We start from the raw sequence: 20828 nt of genomic DNA on the forward strand, positions 1-20828 counted from the left end.
TTCACCTTGATGGAAATGATGAGGAAATACATCTCAATGCCAATATAAATATTTACATATACGAGTAACTCATAATTGCATGATCCAGATGCTTTCCTGTGCCATAAAACCTGGATGGACACAGGAAAAATACAAATATCCAGCTGCATCCCAGCTCCTGTGTCCCTGGCTCCTGGAATGTGGGATCTGTCTGAGCATCTCCCTGCCTCCACAATTTGGTGATTTAGCAGAGCAAGCTGACCTTTTCCAGCAACTGAGAACTCAATTCCCCTTCAGCATCTCCATTAAATGCTGGGAAAGCCTTGCTTGGTCATCAGGACAAAAAATCCAGGACTGGAAATCTCTTCTTATTAAATATTTCCTGGGCACTCCTAAAAAAAGCAGAATTTTTCAATGTAGCTGGTTTGGGAGATGAGCAGCTGGAGCAGGAGCAGTGAACTTCTCCTGATCACAGCCTGGAAAAATGTTTCCACAGTGACACTAAAATCTTAATAAGCTGTCAAAGGCGCTGCTCAGGAGAGGTTTGGGATGAAAAATAGCTCCAGGATTTGCAGCTGAACAACGCAGGGTTCATTATCCATCCATCAAAACCCAGAGGGAAAGTTAATTTACCTCCAGTCCTGCTGCTGAGCAAAGCCAGAGCCTGCTTTTTAATTTTCCAGGAGAAAATTGGGCATTTCAGCCATGACTTTCTGAAAGTCCACCTTTGTGAGGAGCAAAACCTGAGCAGGGAAGGATTGGAAATTATCTAATACTTGGAAGTGCTGTTAAATCTAAAATAATTGTTACCTCAACACAAAAACTGGGGGGAAAATACTAAATAAATAAAACCAGAGCCCTGAACTGCCTAATTAACCTGACAGATTCATTACACCCCTCAGGGAAATTTGGACAATAGGATCAGGAAAAACTGAATTGGTTTTGGAAAATCTCATGAGGAGAAATGGAAATTTCCTGGTGTTTAGGAGAGCCTGGACACCCAAATAATTCAGGATTGTGAGTGGTCTTCGAACTACCAGGTAAACATGAGCTGCTCTCAAGGAATTTTCTCCCAAAATATGAAATCCATGCTTTTCCCCTCCCAGATGTGTCCCAAATTTTGCATTTTCCCCATCATTGTGGGTTGCTGTTGCTTTATTTTGGGGGAGCTGAGATCACAGAAATATTTTGGATTTCCTTTAGGTTTTCCTTTAGGAAAATCAGTTTTCCTTTAGGTTTTCCTTTAGGGCTTTTTCAGCAGGGCTGTGAGGAGGAAAAGGTGAATCTGAGTTTTGCTTTCCCCACAATCCATCACACCTCGAAGAGCCTGAGACAGGCAGGGCAATATTTTTTCCTGCTTTAAATCTCTCTGAGCATCCAGGATTTTCTGGGAGAGCCACATGAGGAATGTGGGGACGGTTTGGAAGGAGTTTATGGGAACTGTTATGCATTTAAATGGTCCCATTAGGGGCTGTGGTTCCCTGGCTGCCCATAAAGGTCACTGTCAGGAGAGGGATGGAGGCTCTGCCAGGAATAATTCCTGCTGTTTCTCACTTTAATGGGTGACTTATTTAGGAAAACAATGATTTTATCCAAATGAGGCAGCCTGAGGTTTAACCTCTGTGGGCAGATTTTTTTTTTTATGATGTTCTTATCTTTTATCACAGATTTATTCAGTATTTATTCACAAACACCTGATCAGGCCCTGCATGGATCCAAATTCCTGGATTGCTTTCCAATATCTCAATTCCCTGCTCCCTGACAGCAAACAGGAATCCCAAAGAGGCAGTTAAAAACCAGAGCTGGGGACACAACGATTTCCTGCAGTGCCTTTTGTCCATAATTCATCATAAAAGCTCAAATGGAAATATTTAATTCATGCCTGTAATATTCAGCTCTGCTTCACTTCTAAATGATTGAGGGCATTTAAGTAGAAGCTGGAATATTAAAAATATCCTTTAATATATGAATACCTGGAAACTACCTCTAAAAAACTCTACAGGAAGATTGTTTCAGAGATAATAATTGTGGGACTCTGATGTTATATTCCTGACTGTATTCCCCAGGCTCTCCAGAGGCCCTAAAATCTCCCAAATTGTTCATGGAAAGACAGCTGGGAAAGAGTTCTGGAATCTCTCGGAACTCAGAGTGCAACATTTCTTGGGATACCAAAAACAGGACAGGAAAAGTTGGTATTTCCAGTCAGTGATGAGATGTGAAAAAGATTCAAGCAGAATCAGAGTTCTGCTGACAGAGTTGTTTTGGAGAATCCAGCCTGGATAAATGGCATTTTCTCCATGCTGGGAAAAGACTGCCAGAGCACAGGATGGGAAAAGGGGGAATGTTTTAAAACTGAGAGAGATTTCATTGGGATCTTGGGAAGGAATTCTTGGCTCTGAGGGTGGGGAAGTCCTGGAAGTGTCCCAGGCCAGGCTGGAGCCACCTGAGATATTGGAATCTCCAATAATTCCTTTTCTCCCCCAGTTGCCAGGGAAATTTGGAAATCTTTTCAAACCTTCCAAGCGTGTGAAGGACTTCATGCTGTCTCAGCCAGCAGGATTTTTTATTTCCCAGAATAAATGAGTGTATTTCCAGCCTGAGGATGCAGATTTCTGAGCAGACAAGGAAAACAACCCCAAATCCATGAGCCTTCAGGGACACAGCAATTCAGGGAATCTTCGTTCCTGTGCATCCAGACAATTCCCTGATCATAATTCCATATTCCCAAGCTGCTTTTCCCTCCTGCCTGGCAGCAGAAGCTCTCACACCAGGAAATTGTGATGCTTGAGGCACTTCATGCCTGGGACAGCTTTGCTTAAAGCCGAGGTGATCCCGGAATTTAGGAGCTTCCCTGGTTTATTCCAGACTGGGAGGATTTGAGGAGAGCTGCTGGCTGGGAAAGGGAAGCAAAGCAGATTTTCCTCAGGAAGGGGAAGGAGTGGGTGGAGATGCTTCTCTTTTCTGCCCACATCCACTAATATCCCTCTGGAAAATCCCATTAAACTGGCAGTTTGTCCCACCAGAGATATCCCAACCCGGCAGGAGGATCTCCATCATTCCCAGTAATATCCCTCTGGAAAATCCCATTAAACTGGCAGTTTGTCCCACCAGAGATGTCCCAACCTGGCAGGAGGATCTCCATCATTCCCATTCCCTTCTTGTCCATCAAACCACATTACAGAAAGGGCAGAGTTATCCCAAATCCATGAATAAATCCCTAATTCCGCTGTGTCACTGCTGCCGAGTGATGTCACCTTAAAGATGCAAATAAATCCATGTGCTGACTCCACTTTTCCAGCCGAACGGAGCTCCCCTGGATTCCCCCACAGCCCAAATTTATCCCCGCGCCAGAGCCCAAAAATAGGCTGTTGTCCCACCGGGAATTTGCATTTCCAGGAGGGATTTCCTTTGTCTGCAGGTGCTGATTTGATTGTCCTCGCTGATAATCTCCTTGATTAGCCCTCCATCAGCGCTAATCACTGTTTCCTTCTGATCGAGGAGCCTGATAAATAAACACGAGCTGGGCGGGAATAAATCAGGAGCGGGGAGTTGGGAACATCTCATTCCAGAGACACCGGGAAAGGCAGAGCCCTGTGGCTCCGGGAATAATTTCACTAATGAGAGCTGATTTTCAGATACAAACAGAGATCAAATCCCACTTTTCATGGAAAATAGGGATTGAAACATTGCAGGAGAGGGAAAGCAGCAGCTCTGCTGGTGGCCAGGGCTTTGCTGGGAGCTCCACATTCCCTTTCCTGTGCTCCCAAATCCTGTCAAAAAACAGGGAGAGCCTGGAGCTCCACCCAATCCATCATTCCATGGAGTTGCAGAACCCAGAGCAGGAGGTTGGGAATATCCCATGGCCATTCCAGAGATCCAGGAAAGGCAGAGCCCTATGGCTCCAGGAATAATTTCACTAATGAGAGCTGATTTTTCAGGCACCTCACGGATACAAACAGAGATCAAATCCTGCTTTTAATGGAAAATAGGGATTGGGACACATCTGGAAACACTGGAATTGCAGGAGAGGGAAAGCAGCAGCTCTGCTGTAGGCTAAGGCTTTGCTGGGAGCTCCAGATTCCCTTTCCTCCTGTGCTCCCAAATCCTCTCCAAAACAGGGAGAGCCTGGAGCTCCTCCCAGTCCATCATTCCATGGAGTTCCCAACCCAGGATCCCAGAGCAGGAGGTTGGGAATATCCCTTGTCCATTCCAGGGACACCAGAAAAGGCCCTGCAGCTCCAGGGATAACTGAATTACTGATGACCCTTAACAAGGCTGATTTTTAGGCACCTCAAGGATATCAATGGATACCAAATCCCACTTTTAATAAAAAAGGGGGATTGAAACACACCTTGAAACATCGGAATTGCAGGAGGGAAAGCAGCAGCTCTGCTGGGCTCTCCTCACTCCCTCTCCTCCTGGCTGAGCCTCCTGTGCTCCCACATATTTCCCAAACCAGGGAGGGACTGGATCTCCTCCTAATCCACCATTCCATGATGTTCCAGACCCAGGATCCCGCAGCAGGAGGTTGGGAATATCCCATCTCCATTCCAGGAAAAGCACAGCCCTGTGGCTCCAGGAATAATTCAATTAACAAGGGCTGATTTTTAGGCACCTCATGGATATCAAATCCCAAATTTAGTGTAAAAGAGGGATTGAAATGTGTTCCCAAACCCTGGAATTGTTCCACATTGTTCCACATTCCCTCTCCTCCTGCCTGAGCCACACATCCCCTCCCTCCCTGGAACATTAGGAAAGTAAAGAAAGCTGGAGAAATGAAAAGCACTGTGAATTATTTATCCCTCTGGAGCATCTCTTCCCAGCTTTTCCTGAGCTCTCCCTCCCCCTCTGCAGCTCAGCTCTGCTTTGGGGGTTTTTTTGTTATTTTAAATTATCCAAGGTTTCGTTCCATTTTTAATTCTTCCCTGCTAATTAATAATTAATGGTCTGGCTTGCCCTGGAATATCCTTTTCCAAGCAGGAATTCAGGGAAAGGGGATGAGGCTGATCCTAGCCCTGCTCAGCTCCACCAGAGCCCAAATGGAAAATAACTTCATTTTTTCAACTTTTTGCTGTATTTTTTCAACTTTTTGCTGTATTTTTTCCCTGTCCCTCTGCTCCTTCAAGGACTTTTCCCAGGCCTTTTTCCCTCTCAGCTCAATTTCCTTCTTTTAATATCTTTTTTTTTTTGCTTTTCCCTCATATTTTTTCTCCTGTATCACCACCACCACTGATTTTTTGGGGAATTTTTTTTCTTTTTTCTTCTTCTTAATATTTCCCCCCATTTTTTGCAGTTTCCTCCATTCCATCTGTGGAATTTTCACTCCAGCTTTGTTCAGGAAAGTTCACCTCTCCCTGTCCCTGCTGGAGGTACTTTGCAGCCAAATATCTCCATGATCTTTCCATATTTCCAACAGCAGATGGACCTAGAATGCCAAATTCTGGGATTTATTTCCTTTTTCACTGGGATTTGTTTTCCTTGGTTTTGTTTGAGCAATTTAATCCTTGAAAATGCAAAATTCTCCCTTGAACATTTCCCACCTTTTTTTTTTTTTCTTTAAACCCTGAAGGAATTTCTTGCCTTGTGGCTCTTCCTGGGAGGAAAATAATGATGGAAAATAAATATATTTTTATTATAGCAATTTTTTTCCTTAAGGAGACTTGCAGGGGGTGCTTTGTGCCCAATTTCCAGCTGCTCAGCTATGAAAAAAATTTAAAATTTACCTCAGAAAATGCTCAAACAGGGCGCTGAGGACATCTCTCTGGGGATCCTCCTGCTCCAAGTGTCAGCCTGGATTTCCTGTAAGGATGCAGAAGATCTCAGCAGCTGCTGCTGGAATTTTCACAGCTCCATCCTAGTCCATTAAAAAGAGAATTTTAAAAGTCAGGCCAGGTGATCTAAAGGAATATTTCCCTCCTGGTGGGGCTGAGATTTCCAAGCTTTATTACGGAAAAGTGAACTTTGGCGACTTAAAATTTCGATGGCATCAGGCAGGATGGAAATAGGGTTTGGGAGGGTTGGGATGTTTGTCTGGGATTGCTCTGTTTGTGGTTTGATTTGGGAAAAGAGGGAATTTTTCCTGCCTTTTTCCAGCATCCACAGATCTGGGAATGAGAGGCTGATGTGGAGATTCCAAGGATTTGAGCTCGGAAATGAATTCTCATTTTTGAACTCCCTGCAATTTGCTCGTTGTTAGGAATATTTCCAGGTTTTTTTACTTGGATGATCTCTGTGTTCATGTGACATTTCCCACTGTCCCAGCCTGGCCTTGGACACCTGCAGGGATCCTCAGGGAATTCCATCCCAGGGAACAATTCCTTCCCCATATCTCATCCCATAGCCCTGGGTCAGTTTGGGATTTTTGGGGTTTATTCAGCCAGGAATTTTTAGTGAATTCGATGGGATTTTCCCTGAGCTGGAACTGCAGTTTTGGGAACTGAGGTGGGAATGTTGGGGTGTCTGTGCAGGGCTGATCCTTGTGGGATTCCAGTTCAGGAATTGGAATTCCAGTTTTCCCATGGGGAGAGGCATTTTAGGGATACCCTGAAGGTGGAACTCAGGCAGAAAATTTAACAAGAATAGAAATATTTTCCTGGTTTTTAAATTTTTTTTCCCCAGTAGTTATCCCCAAAATATTTTTATAACTGAGAGGGTTCTGAGCAGAGCAATTCCCAGGAACTGGTTTGTGGAGTTTCTCCCAATCCCAAAGGGAAAACAAGGGGTTCAGAAAGATGAATCCTGGTGATTAAGAATTAACTTGATTGCTTTAATTTGTTATTTGTTATTTATTTTGGTTTAGTTTAGCTGAGGTGTTGGGGCATGGGTTGGACTCGATGATCCTGAAGGTCTCCTCCAACCTGGTGATTCTGTGATTTATTATTTATTACCTTCAATGTCTCCTTGGCCCCCAGTTCTCAGCACATCCAGTGCCGCTCCTCCAGGATGAGGATTTTTGGGAATGGGAGCACTTGGGATGTGTTCAGAGGATGGGAATGGGAAGAGGATGGTGGGATCAGGAAAAACTGAGCTGTGGGGATGAGTCTGTTTGTGCTCCAATCTCATCAGGAATTAACAGAAACCCATTAGAGAAAGTCCTAATCCCATATTGGAAAGGGGGGATTAAGAGATCCAAGGAGTTGGCCATGCCTGGAGCAGCAGCACATCACCAGCAGCTCATTAATTAGTTAATTAACTCCCGCAGCACTGAGGGAGTCAGGGACAAACCAGTCCTGCCTAAAGAGGGGGAAGATCTGAAGGAAAAGAAATGGATTTTATGCTCCTACACCCCACCTTTAACCACCTCCAGGGAAATATCAATGAAGCTCCAAGCAATGCTGCTTAGGAATTTTTTTCCAGTTGAAATCAGGAATTTCCAGAGTTTCCCAGAGTTCCCAATCCCAGAGCTCCAGCCAAGCCCATCCCAAAATGCAGCTTCACATTCTCAGCTGTAGGGAAAATATTTCCAACATTCCCTTCTTTCCCAAATCCATGACCAAGAGGATTTTGCTGGAATTTTGCTGTTCCTGTTGTGGATAACCTGGAGCTGCAGGAGCCTGGGAATTCCCTGCTGGGAGAGCTGGGATGGCTCAGGATATCCTTCACCCTTCTCCTCTCAGGCACAGCCCAGAGCCCACCTTAAATGTGGGAAAGAATCCGAGGGATAATAAAAGCAAGGAATGGAGGCTGGGAATGCCTTGGCAGGAGTTCCCTGCTGCTGGAATGCCATTGAGCTCAGACTGCAGGGCAGGAATTCCAGCTCTCCCAGCCCTGAGCAGCGCAGGGGGAGCAGAGGGAAGGGTGGAGAGTGGAACCTTCCCGTGGAAAGGTGTTTCCATGGGAAAGAGCGGATCTGAGGGAATTTGGGGCTCAGCTCCTAGCCGGTCTCTGTGTGAAGGAACGAGGATCCTCTGGGATTGCCAGGAATGGAGAAATTCCAGGGGCAAATCCCGGCGGGAGCCACAGGGGAGCAGAACCCGGCCTGCCCACCGCCCTCAGCACCAGCAGCATTCCTTAAAAACGATAATCCCAAGCTTTTCCCGGAGCTCCCAGCACCTTCCTCCGGGTTTTTCCTGCGGAGCTGGGAGCCTCCCATGCATTCCAAGGCCAGGCAGGCTGGGAATTGCTGCCAAAAGCAGCTCCAGAGCTGTTTGCTGAGCTCCAGCCCTGCTCTCCCTGCTCCTGGGGCACTTCCCACCGGGAGACGAGGATTTGATCGGGAAATCCCAGGAATGCTGATGATGAACACCTCCAGGACGTGAGTTTGGAATGGGGAAAAAAAAATAATTCCAGGAGGATAAAAAGTCATGGCTTATTAATGCTTGGAATTGTCTGCTGGAGCAGCACGGGAAGAGGATGAATAATTCAGAGGAGCCAGGATTTGCCTGGCAAGGTCGAGCCTGGTGAAAGGAGAGGTTTTTTTGGGAAGAGCAGCATCCTGCCGTGCTCGGGGAGAGAGCTGCGTGCATCCCCAGGGGGAAGGAGAGTTCAGGAATCGTCGGGATTTTTGGGAGTTTATTTTGGAAGCAGCTCCGTCGGCGGGACGCAGAGTTCAGCCGGAATCTCGGATGCCAGATGAATTAAAAGTGGATTTTTCAACTCGGCTGGCGAATCCCGGAGGAATGGGCAGCGGGAAGGGGAAGGAGGGAGAGGAGCCCTAGGCGGCCGGAGCGGAGCTCGGGATCCCGACATCCCAGTCCTGGGGATTTCTCCCAAAATGGCCTGAAAGAGGAGCCGGGAGTGGAAGATGAATGTGAGTACTCTGAAAATCGGGTGCTTTCAGCCCGAGCTCTGCTCTCCTGCTCTTTTTCACTTCAGTCGCCTCTGCAAGGCACAGTCTGGGATAGATCCTTTAAATAATTCCCAAAAAAACCCCAAAAAACCTAAAACCTCCTTGGAATGAGTAGGATTTTATAGGCACTGAGGAAGGAGCTGAAGGATAGGGAAGAACTCCAGGGATTCTGATTCCAGAGCTCAGCTCAGCCTGGACCCACCTAGCAGCTTACAAACACATTGATTATTAAGACATTAATTAATTTATTTAGAAATTTATTTATTAAGGCATTTATTTATTTTTTTTATTAAGACATTTATTATTATTAAGGGATACACAGCATTCCTTAATAAAATAGAATAAATGTCTTGGCTCGTGCTCCACATCCCAAATGCATCCCAGTCTGAGCTCAGCAGCCCAAAATATTCTGTGTGTTTTATTCCTCTGCAGGAGCAGCAGCTCCAACAGCAAATCCTGGATCCTCAGGAAGGATCCTAATGGATCTTAAGTCATAATTTGTAACCTTAATTTGATTTATTTGATGACTTTTCCCTGTTTGTTACTCTAAGAGGGCACCAAGGGCAGGTGACAAATACCTTGGGGTGACCTTAAGGGAGTTTGTGGGGCTGGAGATTTGATAGGGAATTATTCCAGGAGGGTTTTTGAGCTGGAATTGTGAGACCCTGCGAGCAGAGCTGTGGATATCACAGGAATTCGGGATGCTGGGCTGGGATTGTGACTCAGCATCTTCAGCCCAGGGATGCAGGCAGGAGGGAAAGCATGGGTGGTGTTTGGGAATTCCGGGATCCAGCGGGATGTGCTGCCCCTCTGCAGCCCCCCTGGATCTGGGATCCCATTCCCCACAGGAAAGGGATGTCCACCCCAGGAACTCCCCAACCCTTTGGATCTGATTCTCACAGGTCTGGACAAAGTGTATTTGTCTCATTGCCCTGAAATTCCCTGGATTCCATGGAAGGTTTGACTCTGGATGGAGAGGGATTTGCTTTGTGGGGCAGAGCAAAAGTTCAGCCCCATCACCCTCTCAGGGGAAAGGAGCACCTTGGACATTTCCAGACCTGCCAGCTCCAGGGAAAAGCAGCTCTGGGATTTCAGGAGTGTCCCAGCTCTGGGAATCTGCTGTCACCACTCTGGTGGCTGGAGGGCTCTGTCCATCCCTGACCCAGTGCTGCTCTCCAGGAGTTCATTTTTCCCTCCCTGCAAGTTCCTTTGGGTGCTCTCCTTTCTCCCAGCACTAAGTATCCTCAATTCCCCCTCATCCCCATAATTAATAACGAACCCTCCGGTGTTAATTGGAGCCACGGCAGCCAGCGCCAGCCCCGCTAAGAGGATTATCCACTTTCTGTTTCCCTGGCTTCCCATTCCAGGGGAAATCAGGCAGCACCAGGCCGTTCCCAGAGCCCTGGCTGAATAAATCCTGGAGTTGTGGAAAGAACCATGGAATGCTTTGGGTTGGAAGGGACCTTATGGTAGAGATATGATCCATATATGAGTTGGTTTGGGGTTTTCCCTTCCATATAATGTAGGATCAGGGGCTCTTCCCTGGAAAGGAAGAAACTCCTGGGCCTTACCCCTGCTGCCTGGGCTGCCCTGCAGGGAAATGGGAATGGCAATGGGAATGTTGGGCCCATGCAGCAGTCAGAAATGCCCAACCCTCCCACTTTGGAGCTGAGGAGCAGCTCAGGGTGGAGTTTCAGCCTTCCAAGGGTCCTGGGACAGAACTGGATGAAGCTCCCTAGGGGTGGATTTAATCTCCACTCCTGCCCTGGGAATGTTGGTTATTTAAATAGGATCCAGTTTGTTCAAGATACCCTGGAATTACTGCAGGGAGCTGAGGCTGCTCTGTTTGGGAGCACAGCTGAGCCCAAAGACCCCAAATGTCCCTTGATTTCCCATCTCCACCTGGAAACCTCTCTGGGAGCAGGGTTTGGGGGAGACTCCTTCAGCAACAACCTCTCTACATCATGCTTATGATTTGCCTGGCTGCACTGGAGCTCCACTGAGGGAAATCTGGGAGCTGATGGCAGTGCTGAGCCTCTCTGGGGCTGGATTTTGGGAAGGAGCAGAACAATCCAGGAGCAGAACAATCCCTGTGCTGTGGGACAAGGCTGTTCTGAGCACAAACACCCTGCAGTCGTTTATTTATTTCCTCACTTCCATTCCCAGCTCAGGGATATTAAATCAGGGTCCTCAGAGGAGAGGAAAACAAATTCCCTCCTAGAGTTATGTTTTGGGAGCTCCTATGGAGAATCCAATAAATTCATCAGATGTGTTTTGGAAGAACAATTAAAAATAATTGAGCTTGACACCAACAGCATTGAATGAGATTAAGGGAAGCTGAAAACAAATGGGCTCCCCACTTAATGGGCTAATTATATTCCATATCCATCCTTTTCACCTTCTGGGGTTGGGATTGTAGAATATTCCTCCCTCCACATCCATCTTTTCTGAGGGAATAAGGCTCCTGGGGCAAATTCACTGCCTGTTCTCAGAGCTGCCCCATGTCCAGCCATTCCAACAGCCATCCCAGCTCCAGGGATCGTGGAATAAATTATAGATTATATCAGTCAAATGACAGTTCCAGTGATAAGATGAGGGACAATGGCTTTAGGCTGAAGGAGGGTGGATTTAGATGGGATCTTGGGAAGGAATTTCTGGCTGGGATGGAATTCCCAGAGAAGCTGTGGCTGCCCCTGGATCCCTGGCAGTGTCCAAGGCCAGGCTGGACAGAGCTTGGAGCAACCTGGAAATAGTGGAAGGTGTCCCTGCCATGGCAGGGGTAGCACTGGATGGGATTTATGGTCCTTTCCAACCCAAACCCTTTGGGAATTCTCTGCAATTCCAGCACAAGCCCCGTGTCCCACAGCAATTCCCATCCCCAGCATGGATCCTGCAGGGACAGCACCCACTCCAGGCTGTCCCTCTCTGTTCCCTTGGGTGCTGCACACCCTCGGGGCTGGCAGGGACCATTCCTGGGGCAGGAATCCATGGCCATGGAAGAAGGAAAATCCCAATCCCAAACCCCAGGCCTGCAGGCCTGCAGCAAAGTGATTACATGGCCTAAGCCTCCCTGGTTGGGATTTTGGGGCTGGAAAAGTCCCGAAATGGAGCTGTTTTGAGAGGCACTGAGCTGAAAAGAGCAGTGAGGGATGGAACAGAGCGAGACAAAGCCTGAGCAGTTGCTTTCAGCCTAAAATGTAGATTTATGCAGAAAACAAACATCAAGAGCTGCATCTGTTGCAGTACAATTCCTCATCAGGGAGGAGAGCTCGCTCCTCACAGCTCCCTGTGCTGCAGCCACAGATTTCATTTTCCCTGGATTTGCGTGTCATGAAGGAGTTTGGGGTTTTTTGATCTCGCATTTCTTGCTCTGAATATCAATGAGTACAAAAATACTCCCCTGGGCCGGGTGAACACATTCCTGCTGTGCTCACGTGAGGAATCTCAGGCCAGCAGGGTGTTTGGGAAAACCAGGTGGGAAACAGGCAGGAAAGAACCTTTGGATAGAGCAGAGGTGTTTGGGGTGAGAACAGGGATGGCTTTCCTGCCCTTTTCCTGGTTCCAAGGGAAATGGGGAGGGAAAGCTTTCCCACAGCAGTTCTCCCCTCACAGGTGGATGTTCTGAACTCTGTTCTGTTTTGGAGAGCAATTGTGGAGTGCCTGAAAGGAATCTGGGTCTGTGCAGCTGCACTTCTGCCAGCCCTGCTGCCTCCCTGGGCTGCTCCTCCGGATTCCTCAGGGAGAAAATCCTCCTGGAAGTACTGGGAAAGGAGCTGAGCCTGGGGAAAAGGGGACCAGGGGACCTTGTGGCTCTGCACAGCTCCTGACAGGAGGGGACAGCCGGGAACAGGGACAGGAAGAGAGGGAACAGCCTCAGGCTGGGCAGGGGAGGCTCAGGGTGGACATCAGCAGGAATTTCCACATGGAAAATGTGGTCAGACCTTGGAACTGCCCAGGGAGCTTTGCAGTCTCAATCCCTGCAGATGTCCAAGGCATTCCTGGCTGTGTCCCTCAGTGCTCTGGGCTGGGGGCAAGGTGGGGATTGGGCACAGCTTGGACTTGGTGGTCCTGAAGGGCTTTTTCCAGCCTCAGTGATCCTGGGATTCTGTGATTGTTGAGCTGTTCTGTGGGTGAAACACCCCGAGCCAGATCTGGGACATAACTGAGGAGAGATGCTCGGGGAGGCCACCAGAAATGGGCCAGGGCTCTCAGTGATGCCTTCCCAAAACCAGCTCCTGGAATCCCAGAATCATGAGGGAAAATGAATCCTAGAACCATTAAGGAAAGAGCATCCCAGAATCACAAAAGAAAAGAAATCCCAGAATCATGAAGGAAAGAGAATCCCAGAATCACAAAAGAAAAGGAATACCAGAATCATGAAGGAAAAGGAATCCTAGAACCATTAAGGAAAGAAAATCCCAGAATCATGAAGGATAAGGAATCCCAAAATCATGAAGGAAAAGGAATTGTAGAACCATTAAGGAAAGACAATCCCGGAACCATTAAGGAAAAGGAATCCCAGAATCACGAAGGTTGAACAGCTCTCCCAACCCATTAAATCCAAACTTTCCATGCCCCAAAGCAGAAATGGAGAGGGAAAGGGAGCTAAGGAAACACACATCCCCATCCATGGAACACTGTGGGCACCCCACGGATCATCCCACACAGCCAGCTCCGCCTCTGGCACAGAAACGCTAGCAAAAGCCGGGGAGGAGAGGGCAGTGCAGGGAGCTGGGGCTTGGCCCTGAGATTGAGAGGAAAAAAACCCAAAAGTTCCAGGCAGAACAGTTCGCTCCGAGCCTGTTTATGGAGCTGTGCTGTTCGGATGGCTCCTGGGAAGGGCTGGATTGAGGATACCATAAATCATCAGGGAAAAGCAAAGCTGGAAATGTCCTCCCGCAAACCTGAGCTGCATCCCGATGGGAACGGGCTGTCGGAGGTGCAGACACAGGAAATAACAAAGGAGAATTGCCCTTGGCTGGAACCGGGAATCAGCAACAGCTTTTGGCTCCAAACGAACCGGGAAGGGAGCAGATTGCTGGGATTGGATCCACCCTTTGAAGGGCGCCTGCAGCCATTCCTTTTCCAGCAGGAATTGCACCTTCCCCTCTCCAGGTTCTCCCGTGCCCCAGGCTGGAGCTGCTCTAGGCTGGGATTAATTATCTGTAACCTGACTCAACCCCGCAGCTGAGCTCAGACAGCGCAGACAGGAAGGGGAATCTTGGGGAACATGAGATTGTGGAAGGAATATCCAAACTTGATTTTTGTAAACCGTTTTCTGTGGCTCGGCTTTAATTGATTTGGACAAAAAAGGGTTCACTGTAAAATATTCATGGTCCCAGGAAAAAAAAGAAAAACCTCCTCAGCCCTCAATCGGGCAGTGAACTGGATGATCCAGGATGCACCAAAAACTCGGGAGAAATTCCTGAATGTTGATTTTTTTTGCTCCAAACATTGCCGGCTTCAGCTCAGGCAGGTGGGATGAATCTCTCTGGGTTCCGCTGGAGCTGAGCTCGCTCCTCCCTGCTTTGGTTGCACTTCAACCCCTCCCAGTGACAACCAGAGGCCCCCGAGGTGATTAACACACTCCTTAATTAAGATGAAACTTCCTTAAGGGGCTGATTCCGCTCTGCCCAAAGGATCCGGCGGAATTCTGGGGGAGAAATGCAGCGAAAGCTTCTCTGCACAGGCTGGAATTCAGGAGTTAATGCATTCAGAGGAACCAACATAAACACTAAGATTCAGCAGGGCTCTGTGGATCCACGCGTTTGAAATATTCCAGCTATTTCCCTGCTCGCATTCCTTACCCACGTGCCTTCCAATGCACTTTATTAAAGGGCATTTTTCCCCCCTGGCCTTGATGATTGCACGGAATTCCAGAAGCTGTTGGGCAGATAAGGAGGATCCCTTTTGTTTACTCCCAGGATTTTACTGGCCCTGCCGGGCTGGGAAAGCAGCTTCAGCCCTGGAATTGTTCCCGGCCAGGTTTGGAGCCCCTGGGATAGGGGAAGGTGTTCAATCCTAGGGGATTGGAACCGGATGGGTGTAAAGGTCCCTCCTAACCCAAACCATTCCATGATGCTGTGATTCATCCTGCAACAAATAATTCAGAGGAAAACCAGTCTGGGCAGGAGGAACTCTTTCTTCCTCCAATTTTAACAAAGGAGAGGAGGCAATGTGGATTTTGTGGGTGTTTTAGGTCATGGGGAAAACTTCTGGGAATGAGGCAAGGCCTGGCAGAGCTTGAGCAGAGCTAGCAGCTTTCCTGCTGGAAACATCCAATCCCAGTTTGGAGATCTGGGGGCTGCCAGAGCCTGGAATGCTGAGCAGGACCCAAGAGGGGATGATTTTTGGGATGCTGCCCTTGTCCCTCTCTTTCCCCTCTGTCCCCTCCTGTGCCACCTGCAGAGCTGGCATGGCAATGCCATCGCTCCCAGTCCTGCTGGCATTTCCCTCCCTCCTTTCTCCCATTCCAAATTACACAAAGGATTCATTTGCTAAATTTAATTTGCTCAATGTAAAGAGATAAAGCTGCAAACCCAAGTGGTACCAAAGCAATGCCCACAAGGGAATGCTGTGCCATGGCATCCCTGTGCCCTCTGGCTTCCCGAGGGATGCAGCATTCCAGAGGGTAATTATCCTATCCCTGCACCCCGCCAGGCTGCAGGTGACACCCCACTGTGTCTGTTTTACAATGAAATGGGCTTTTTGGTGCATTTTTAGGGTGGTGTTTGGTTTGTTGTTGGAATCTCAGGGATGCACAGGGCTGGCAAACTTGGAGCAGTGCAGTATCCCTGTGATCCTAATCCCAAAGTCTGGGATACTCGGAGTGCCCAGGGACTGCAGGATCTCACTGGGGATTTTTGGAGAGGAGAAAACTTTTCTGTATGAATAAGCTGTAAAATAGTCCACTCTGCCAGAATATTTATCCCAGAATCATCAAATCCCAGAATCCCAGAATGGTTTGGGTTGGAAGGACCTTAAATCCACCCAGTGCCACCCCTGCCATGGCAGGACACCTCCCACTGTCCCAGGCTGCTCCAAGCCCTGTCCAGCCTGGCCTTGGACATTCCAGGGATCCAGGGACAGCCACAGCTTCTCTGGGAAATCCATCCCAGGGCCTCCCCACCCTCCCAGGGAGGGATTTATTCCCAATATTTATATTTATCCTATGGGAGTGACACATTCCTTTTCCCAGCATCATTCCAGCTGAAATGTGACCTTTTTTCACTCCCCTGCAGAAATCATTTTAGAGGCCCCAATCTGCCAGCTCAGTGGAATGTGGGACTCGACACCAGCTGGGAAAACAGGGAAAATCACAGCAGCTGCAGGGAATGCTCTGCTCCAAAGGCATGGATCATCCCCTGCAGTGATCCCTGGAGCTGCTGCTGTCACCTCGGGGCTCATCCAGCTTCTCCCACCTGCTGTGAGCTGTCCCAGGCTGGCCTGGCAGGGGAAGGCAGCAGGAATGTGTTCAATCCCTCCAGGACAGCCTAAAAAGTGGGAGCAGCTCTTCCCAAAAGGAGCTGGAGCTGGATGAGGGGAATTCAGGCAGAGCCAGACAGTGACAGATGCCAACCCTGTGTTGTTCCAAATATAATTTCCCCTCAAACACAAATTCCCGAGTCCCTGTTTGCTTTCCTGATCTTGGAAGGTGTCTGTCGCCATGGCACCTGCAGGACACATCCAGGCTGTTCCCCACAGCCGTAAAAAGTGGTTTATTTTTGCCTTGGGAATGATGGGATGCCTGAATTGGGAGTGGGAATGGGATGGAGGCAGCTGTGGGTTCTTCCCCCTCCTCCTCCTCCTCTTTCCCAGGGTGGATCCACAGGATTTCGGAGGATCCACATGGAATATTTCAGAGATTTTAATGAATCCAGGGAATCTTCTGGCTCTGGAGGCTATGGAGGAAGAAACCACAGCTCTTGGCTTGTGCTCCCTGCAAGGCTGGGGATGAATTCTTTGGGATGAAAAATCCACATCCCTCCATGGGATGTGGGGCTGAAAACTTCTATAGAAGAGGAGAAATGGGGGGAAAAAACCCAATTCCTGAAAAATGTGGCCAGGGGATATAGGGGGAATCTGATTTTTGGAGGTCTGAGCTGATTTTTTGGGTGTTGGGGTGCAGTGCAGACCCCAGGTGAACTCTGCCAGCCTTTCTGCTGCCCATGGAATCACAAAACCCAGGAATAGTCACAACAGGAAAAGGAAATGAGCCCTGATCTCAGTGCAGTCCTTTTCCTTCCAGGAAAAGGGAATTCTATGTGTTCAGAGGAAACTTCTTCCCTGTCCTGCTTTATCCCAGGGATATCTTTATCTCAGTGTCATTTCCCTGGCAAATCCCACCTGGGTGAGGCCAGAGCTCAGCTCTGGCTGGGAGTCAGTTCAAGAAAAAAACAAAACAAACCCCAGTTTTTAAGGTAAAAGCACAATTTGGGAGCTCTGGGTGGATGTGAGGGTGATTGGACAAAGACCCAGCTGGCAGGAATGTTCCTATATTTATGGATTGATGGTGTTTCAAGGGTGGTTGTGACTTCCCTGCCTTCCTCCTCCTCTGACCCAAAAACTTCTGCAATTTAGCATGAGACAGCACACAAATCCCATTTTAGAATGGGGTTACAGCAGTGCCAAAATGGAAAAAACGAGATCCATTTAATGGCTTATGATAATCAGCAAACTGCCTTTGAAACCAGCACCAGGAAAATAATAAGGATCTCATTTTGATGATGTATTTCTGCCTCAGAATCAACCCCACAAGCCTTGTTTGTATTAAACTCTCCTTTGCACTGAATCAAAGAGCTGTTCAAGCAGATTCTTTCATCTCCAAGGGTTTGTGTTCACACCCTTGAAAATCCATCCAAATCCCAAGTTTTTCATGGTTTTGGAGAAGGGACCTGTTTGATGCTGGCTTGGGAAAGGCAGAAATGACATTTGTGTTTGGAATAGCAAGAGCTGCTTCCTTCCTGTGTAGGGTCAGGCAGGAATATGTTCCCCATGGATAATCAGAAGTGGGGAGGGTTATGATGGGATTAAAAATGATTGGATCTGTCTGCAGTGGGGAAAAAAGGGAAACTTGGAAAAATCATGTGCTTGATGCGTTCAGCCTCAGGAGAATATGGATTTGTCTGAGGACAGGGCAGCAGGGAGGGATTTTCAGGGGCTTACTGCATTAACTGAATGAAGGCTGAAACAGCTTTATCCCACTAAAACAGGAAAATTTGGAATGGGAAGTGCCTGGCACTTGTTTCATGCCATTCCAGGTGTCCACAGGGGGAAATTCCAGGAGAGGGAAATGCTCTTGTCTTCCACAAAACATTGTACTCGAGGCATTGAGGGAAAGAAAATTCCCTAATCAAGATCCTATAAAACAAAATTCCTACAGTCTGTGACTCCCAGACTGGGAGCAGGGAGGCAGCTCCTCCTTTGCTCAGCAAAAAGATTCCTTCTTCGGCTGCTGGTGACATTCAACCAGCCCCAAATAAAGAATTGCACCACACTAAGTGTGTCAAGTGCCACCCCCTCCTAACCTTGTGGGAAAACCTTCTCCCAGTGTAATTCATCTCCAGGGTTTTGCTCCTTCCTGCCATTTGCTGGGATTATTTTTAAAGCTGCACTTTGCAGTTCCTGATTCTGTGGAGTTTCAGGAAGCCTGGGAGGGAAGTTGGGATCAGGAGGAGGGAGGAATTCAGCCTTGCCCAGCTGCTCTGGGGGTCAGGAGAGTCAATTGGGATAATCTGGGCTCAGAACCTGGAGAGCACCTGGAGGAGACACCTCAGGGGAAAGGTTAATCCCAAATAAGCCATGGGATATTCCCTGTGGATCACAGCCCCTGTATCCCTCTGGAGCTGTGCCTGGGAGGCACAGCCTCCTGCACAAAGGATTTTGAACCAGGGCTTGGGGTGAGAGGGCAATGGGAATGGCTTCCCACTGCCACAGGGATATTGGGAAGGAATTCCCAGAGAAGCTGTGGCTGCCCCTGGATCCCTGGAAGTGTCCAAGGTTGGACAGGGCTTGGAGCAGCCTGGGACAGTGGAAGGTGTCCCTGCCATGACAGGTGGCACTGGATAGGTTTTGGAAACCCTTCCAGCCCAAACCTTCCTATGCCTGTGATTCCCACCCCACAGAGAAAAGAGGGGATAACTCCCCGACACCAAAACCTTTCAGCCCCACTCTGTGCCCCATTTCCTGAAGCTTTTCTTGCCTGATGGTGTTGGTTTTAGGGCCCCTTGAGCTCCTGGGGTAGAAGTTCTGCCCCTCCAGGGTCGCTGCTGCCCAGGAGGAGGATGTGGAGCCAGGCTGGGCAGAGGAGGCCCTTCTTCCCCTCCCCTCCCCTCCCCTCCCCGGCCGGGGCTCCTGGGGATGAGCTGCAGAGTTCAAAAGTCGCAGGAGTTAACTGGCTGCAGATGTTCCCTTCTCCCTCTCATCCCCTTGGAATTGCTGACAAACCCAGCTGGACTGTGGGGAGCCACAAAGGGGAGATTCGCCCCGAGCTGTGCCCATTCCCTGGGGGACTGTGCCCTGTCCATGTCCCCACCCTACACAACAGGACATCTTCAACCCCCCCGTGCCGCTTTTGGGGTAGAGTTCACTTTCTCACAGCGGCTGGGACAGGTTGGAATTGTGGTTTGGATTTGTGCAGAGAACAGAGTTGATAACACAGAGATGTTTTGATTCTTGCTGCACGACCTCAAGGATGTGTTTCTCACACCAAACCCTGCCCCAGAAGAAGCTCCTAATCCAATTCCACGTTTCAATTTCACTCTAATTAAGACTAGTTGCTGGTTCTCCCCCTGCCAGTAAGCTCTCCCCATCCATATCCCGAGGGTTGGGATTTTAGGGATCAGAGGGCAGCCGGGTGCTGCCACATCTCCCAACCCCTTTTTGGAAGCTCCCAATCCGTGTGATTGATGCTCCCCACCTCAGCCACACCACCTTAAAAGGTCTCCTTGCCATGGATTTGGGAATGGGAACATTTGCTTGTTAAACTTGGCTTCAGTGACCCAGAATACAGAAACTGGATTAGTTTTTTTTAGCGGAGTTATTTATAGGCGACTCTTAACGAGTTACTTTAAATGACTTTTAGAGAAGGCAAGGAAGGGAGAGGGTGGCAGCAGGGAATTGTGGCAGGTGTCCTGTGGTCCCTGGGGGTGTGGGAGGGAGGATGTCACTCCTTGTGAGTCCTGCAGAGACAGAGCCACCCCCTCACCAAACCATTTCCATCAAATCATGGAATGGTTTGGGATGGAGGGGAAGTTAAATCCCATCCAGTGCCACTCCTGCCATGGCAGGGACACCTTCCACTGTCCCAGGTTGTTCCAAGCCTTGTCCAACCTGACCTTGCACACTTCCAGGGATCCAGGGGCAGCCACAGCTTCTCTGGGAATTCCATCCCAGCTCCTCCCCACCCTCCCAGGGAACAATTCCTTCCCAAGATCCCATCCATCCATCCCTGCCCTCTGGCAGTGGGAAGCCATTCCCTGTGTCCTGTCCCTCCATCCCTTGTCCCCAGTCCCTCTCCAGCTCTCCTGGAGTCCCTTTAGGCCCTGGCAGGAGCTCTGAGCTCTCCCTGGAGCTTTCTCTTCTCCAGATGAACACCCCCAGCTCTCCCAGCCTGGCTCCAGCCCTGGGAGTGTCTCCATGGCCTCCTCTGGCCTTGCTCCAGCAGCTCCACACCCTCCTCTGGAGCCCCCAGACCTGCAGGCAGCTCTGCAGCTGGGGTCTCACCTGAGGGGCAGAAGGGCAGAATCTCCCCTCCCCTGCTGCCCAGGCTGGGGGCTCAGCCCAGCACAGAGGGGATTTTGGGGCTGTCGGTGCTTGTGACCAGCTCAGGCTGGGCTTCTCTTCCACCAACACCCCAAATCCTTTTCCTCACGGCTGCTTTTGATCCCTTCTCCAGCCAGCCTGTATTTGTGCTGGGAATCGTCCCGACCCACCAACTACGGAAATAAAGAATAACAATATTTTCGTGTATAACCAAAAAAAACCAAAAACCCAGCTACAGCAGCTAGAATAACGAAACCAGCTAACACCCTAGCTACAATTTTAAAAATACCGACAATCC

The 20828-nt window shown here is 48.9% G+C and overlaps 1 protein-coding gene across 2 annotated transcripts in view; it reads left to right on the forward strand.

Moving 5' to 3' along the window:
* Nucleotides 1-20828, forward strand: part of SCHIP1 (schwannomin interacting protein 1) — a 65405-nt gene that overhangs the window by 11079 nt on the left and 33498 nt on the right. The window contains exon 1 of one of the 2 annotated variants that reach the window (XM_085068937.1): nucleotides 8158-8728. The exons of the other annotated variant lie outside the window; for it this stretch is intronic. Coding sequence (XP_084925063.1) covers nucleotides 8723-8728 — 6 coding nt within the window. The 5' untranslated portion in view covers nucleotides 8158-8722. Of the gene's footprint in view, nucleotides 1-8157; nucleotides 8729-20828 lie in introns of those variants that run through there. 2 annotated transcript variants of the gene reach the window in all.

The sequence above is a fragment of the Lichenostomus cassidix genome, chromosome 9, assembly GCF_008360975.1.
Source record: "Lichenostomus cassidix isolate B80296 chromosome 9, HeHo_3.0, whole genome shotgun sequence".
In the NCBI taxonomy this organism is placed as follows: Eukaryota; Metazoa; Chordata; class Aves; order Passeriformes; family Meliphagidae; genus Lichenostomus; species Lichenostomus cassidix.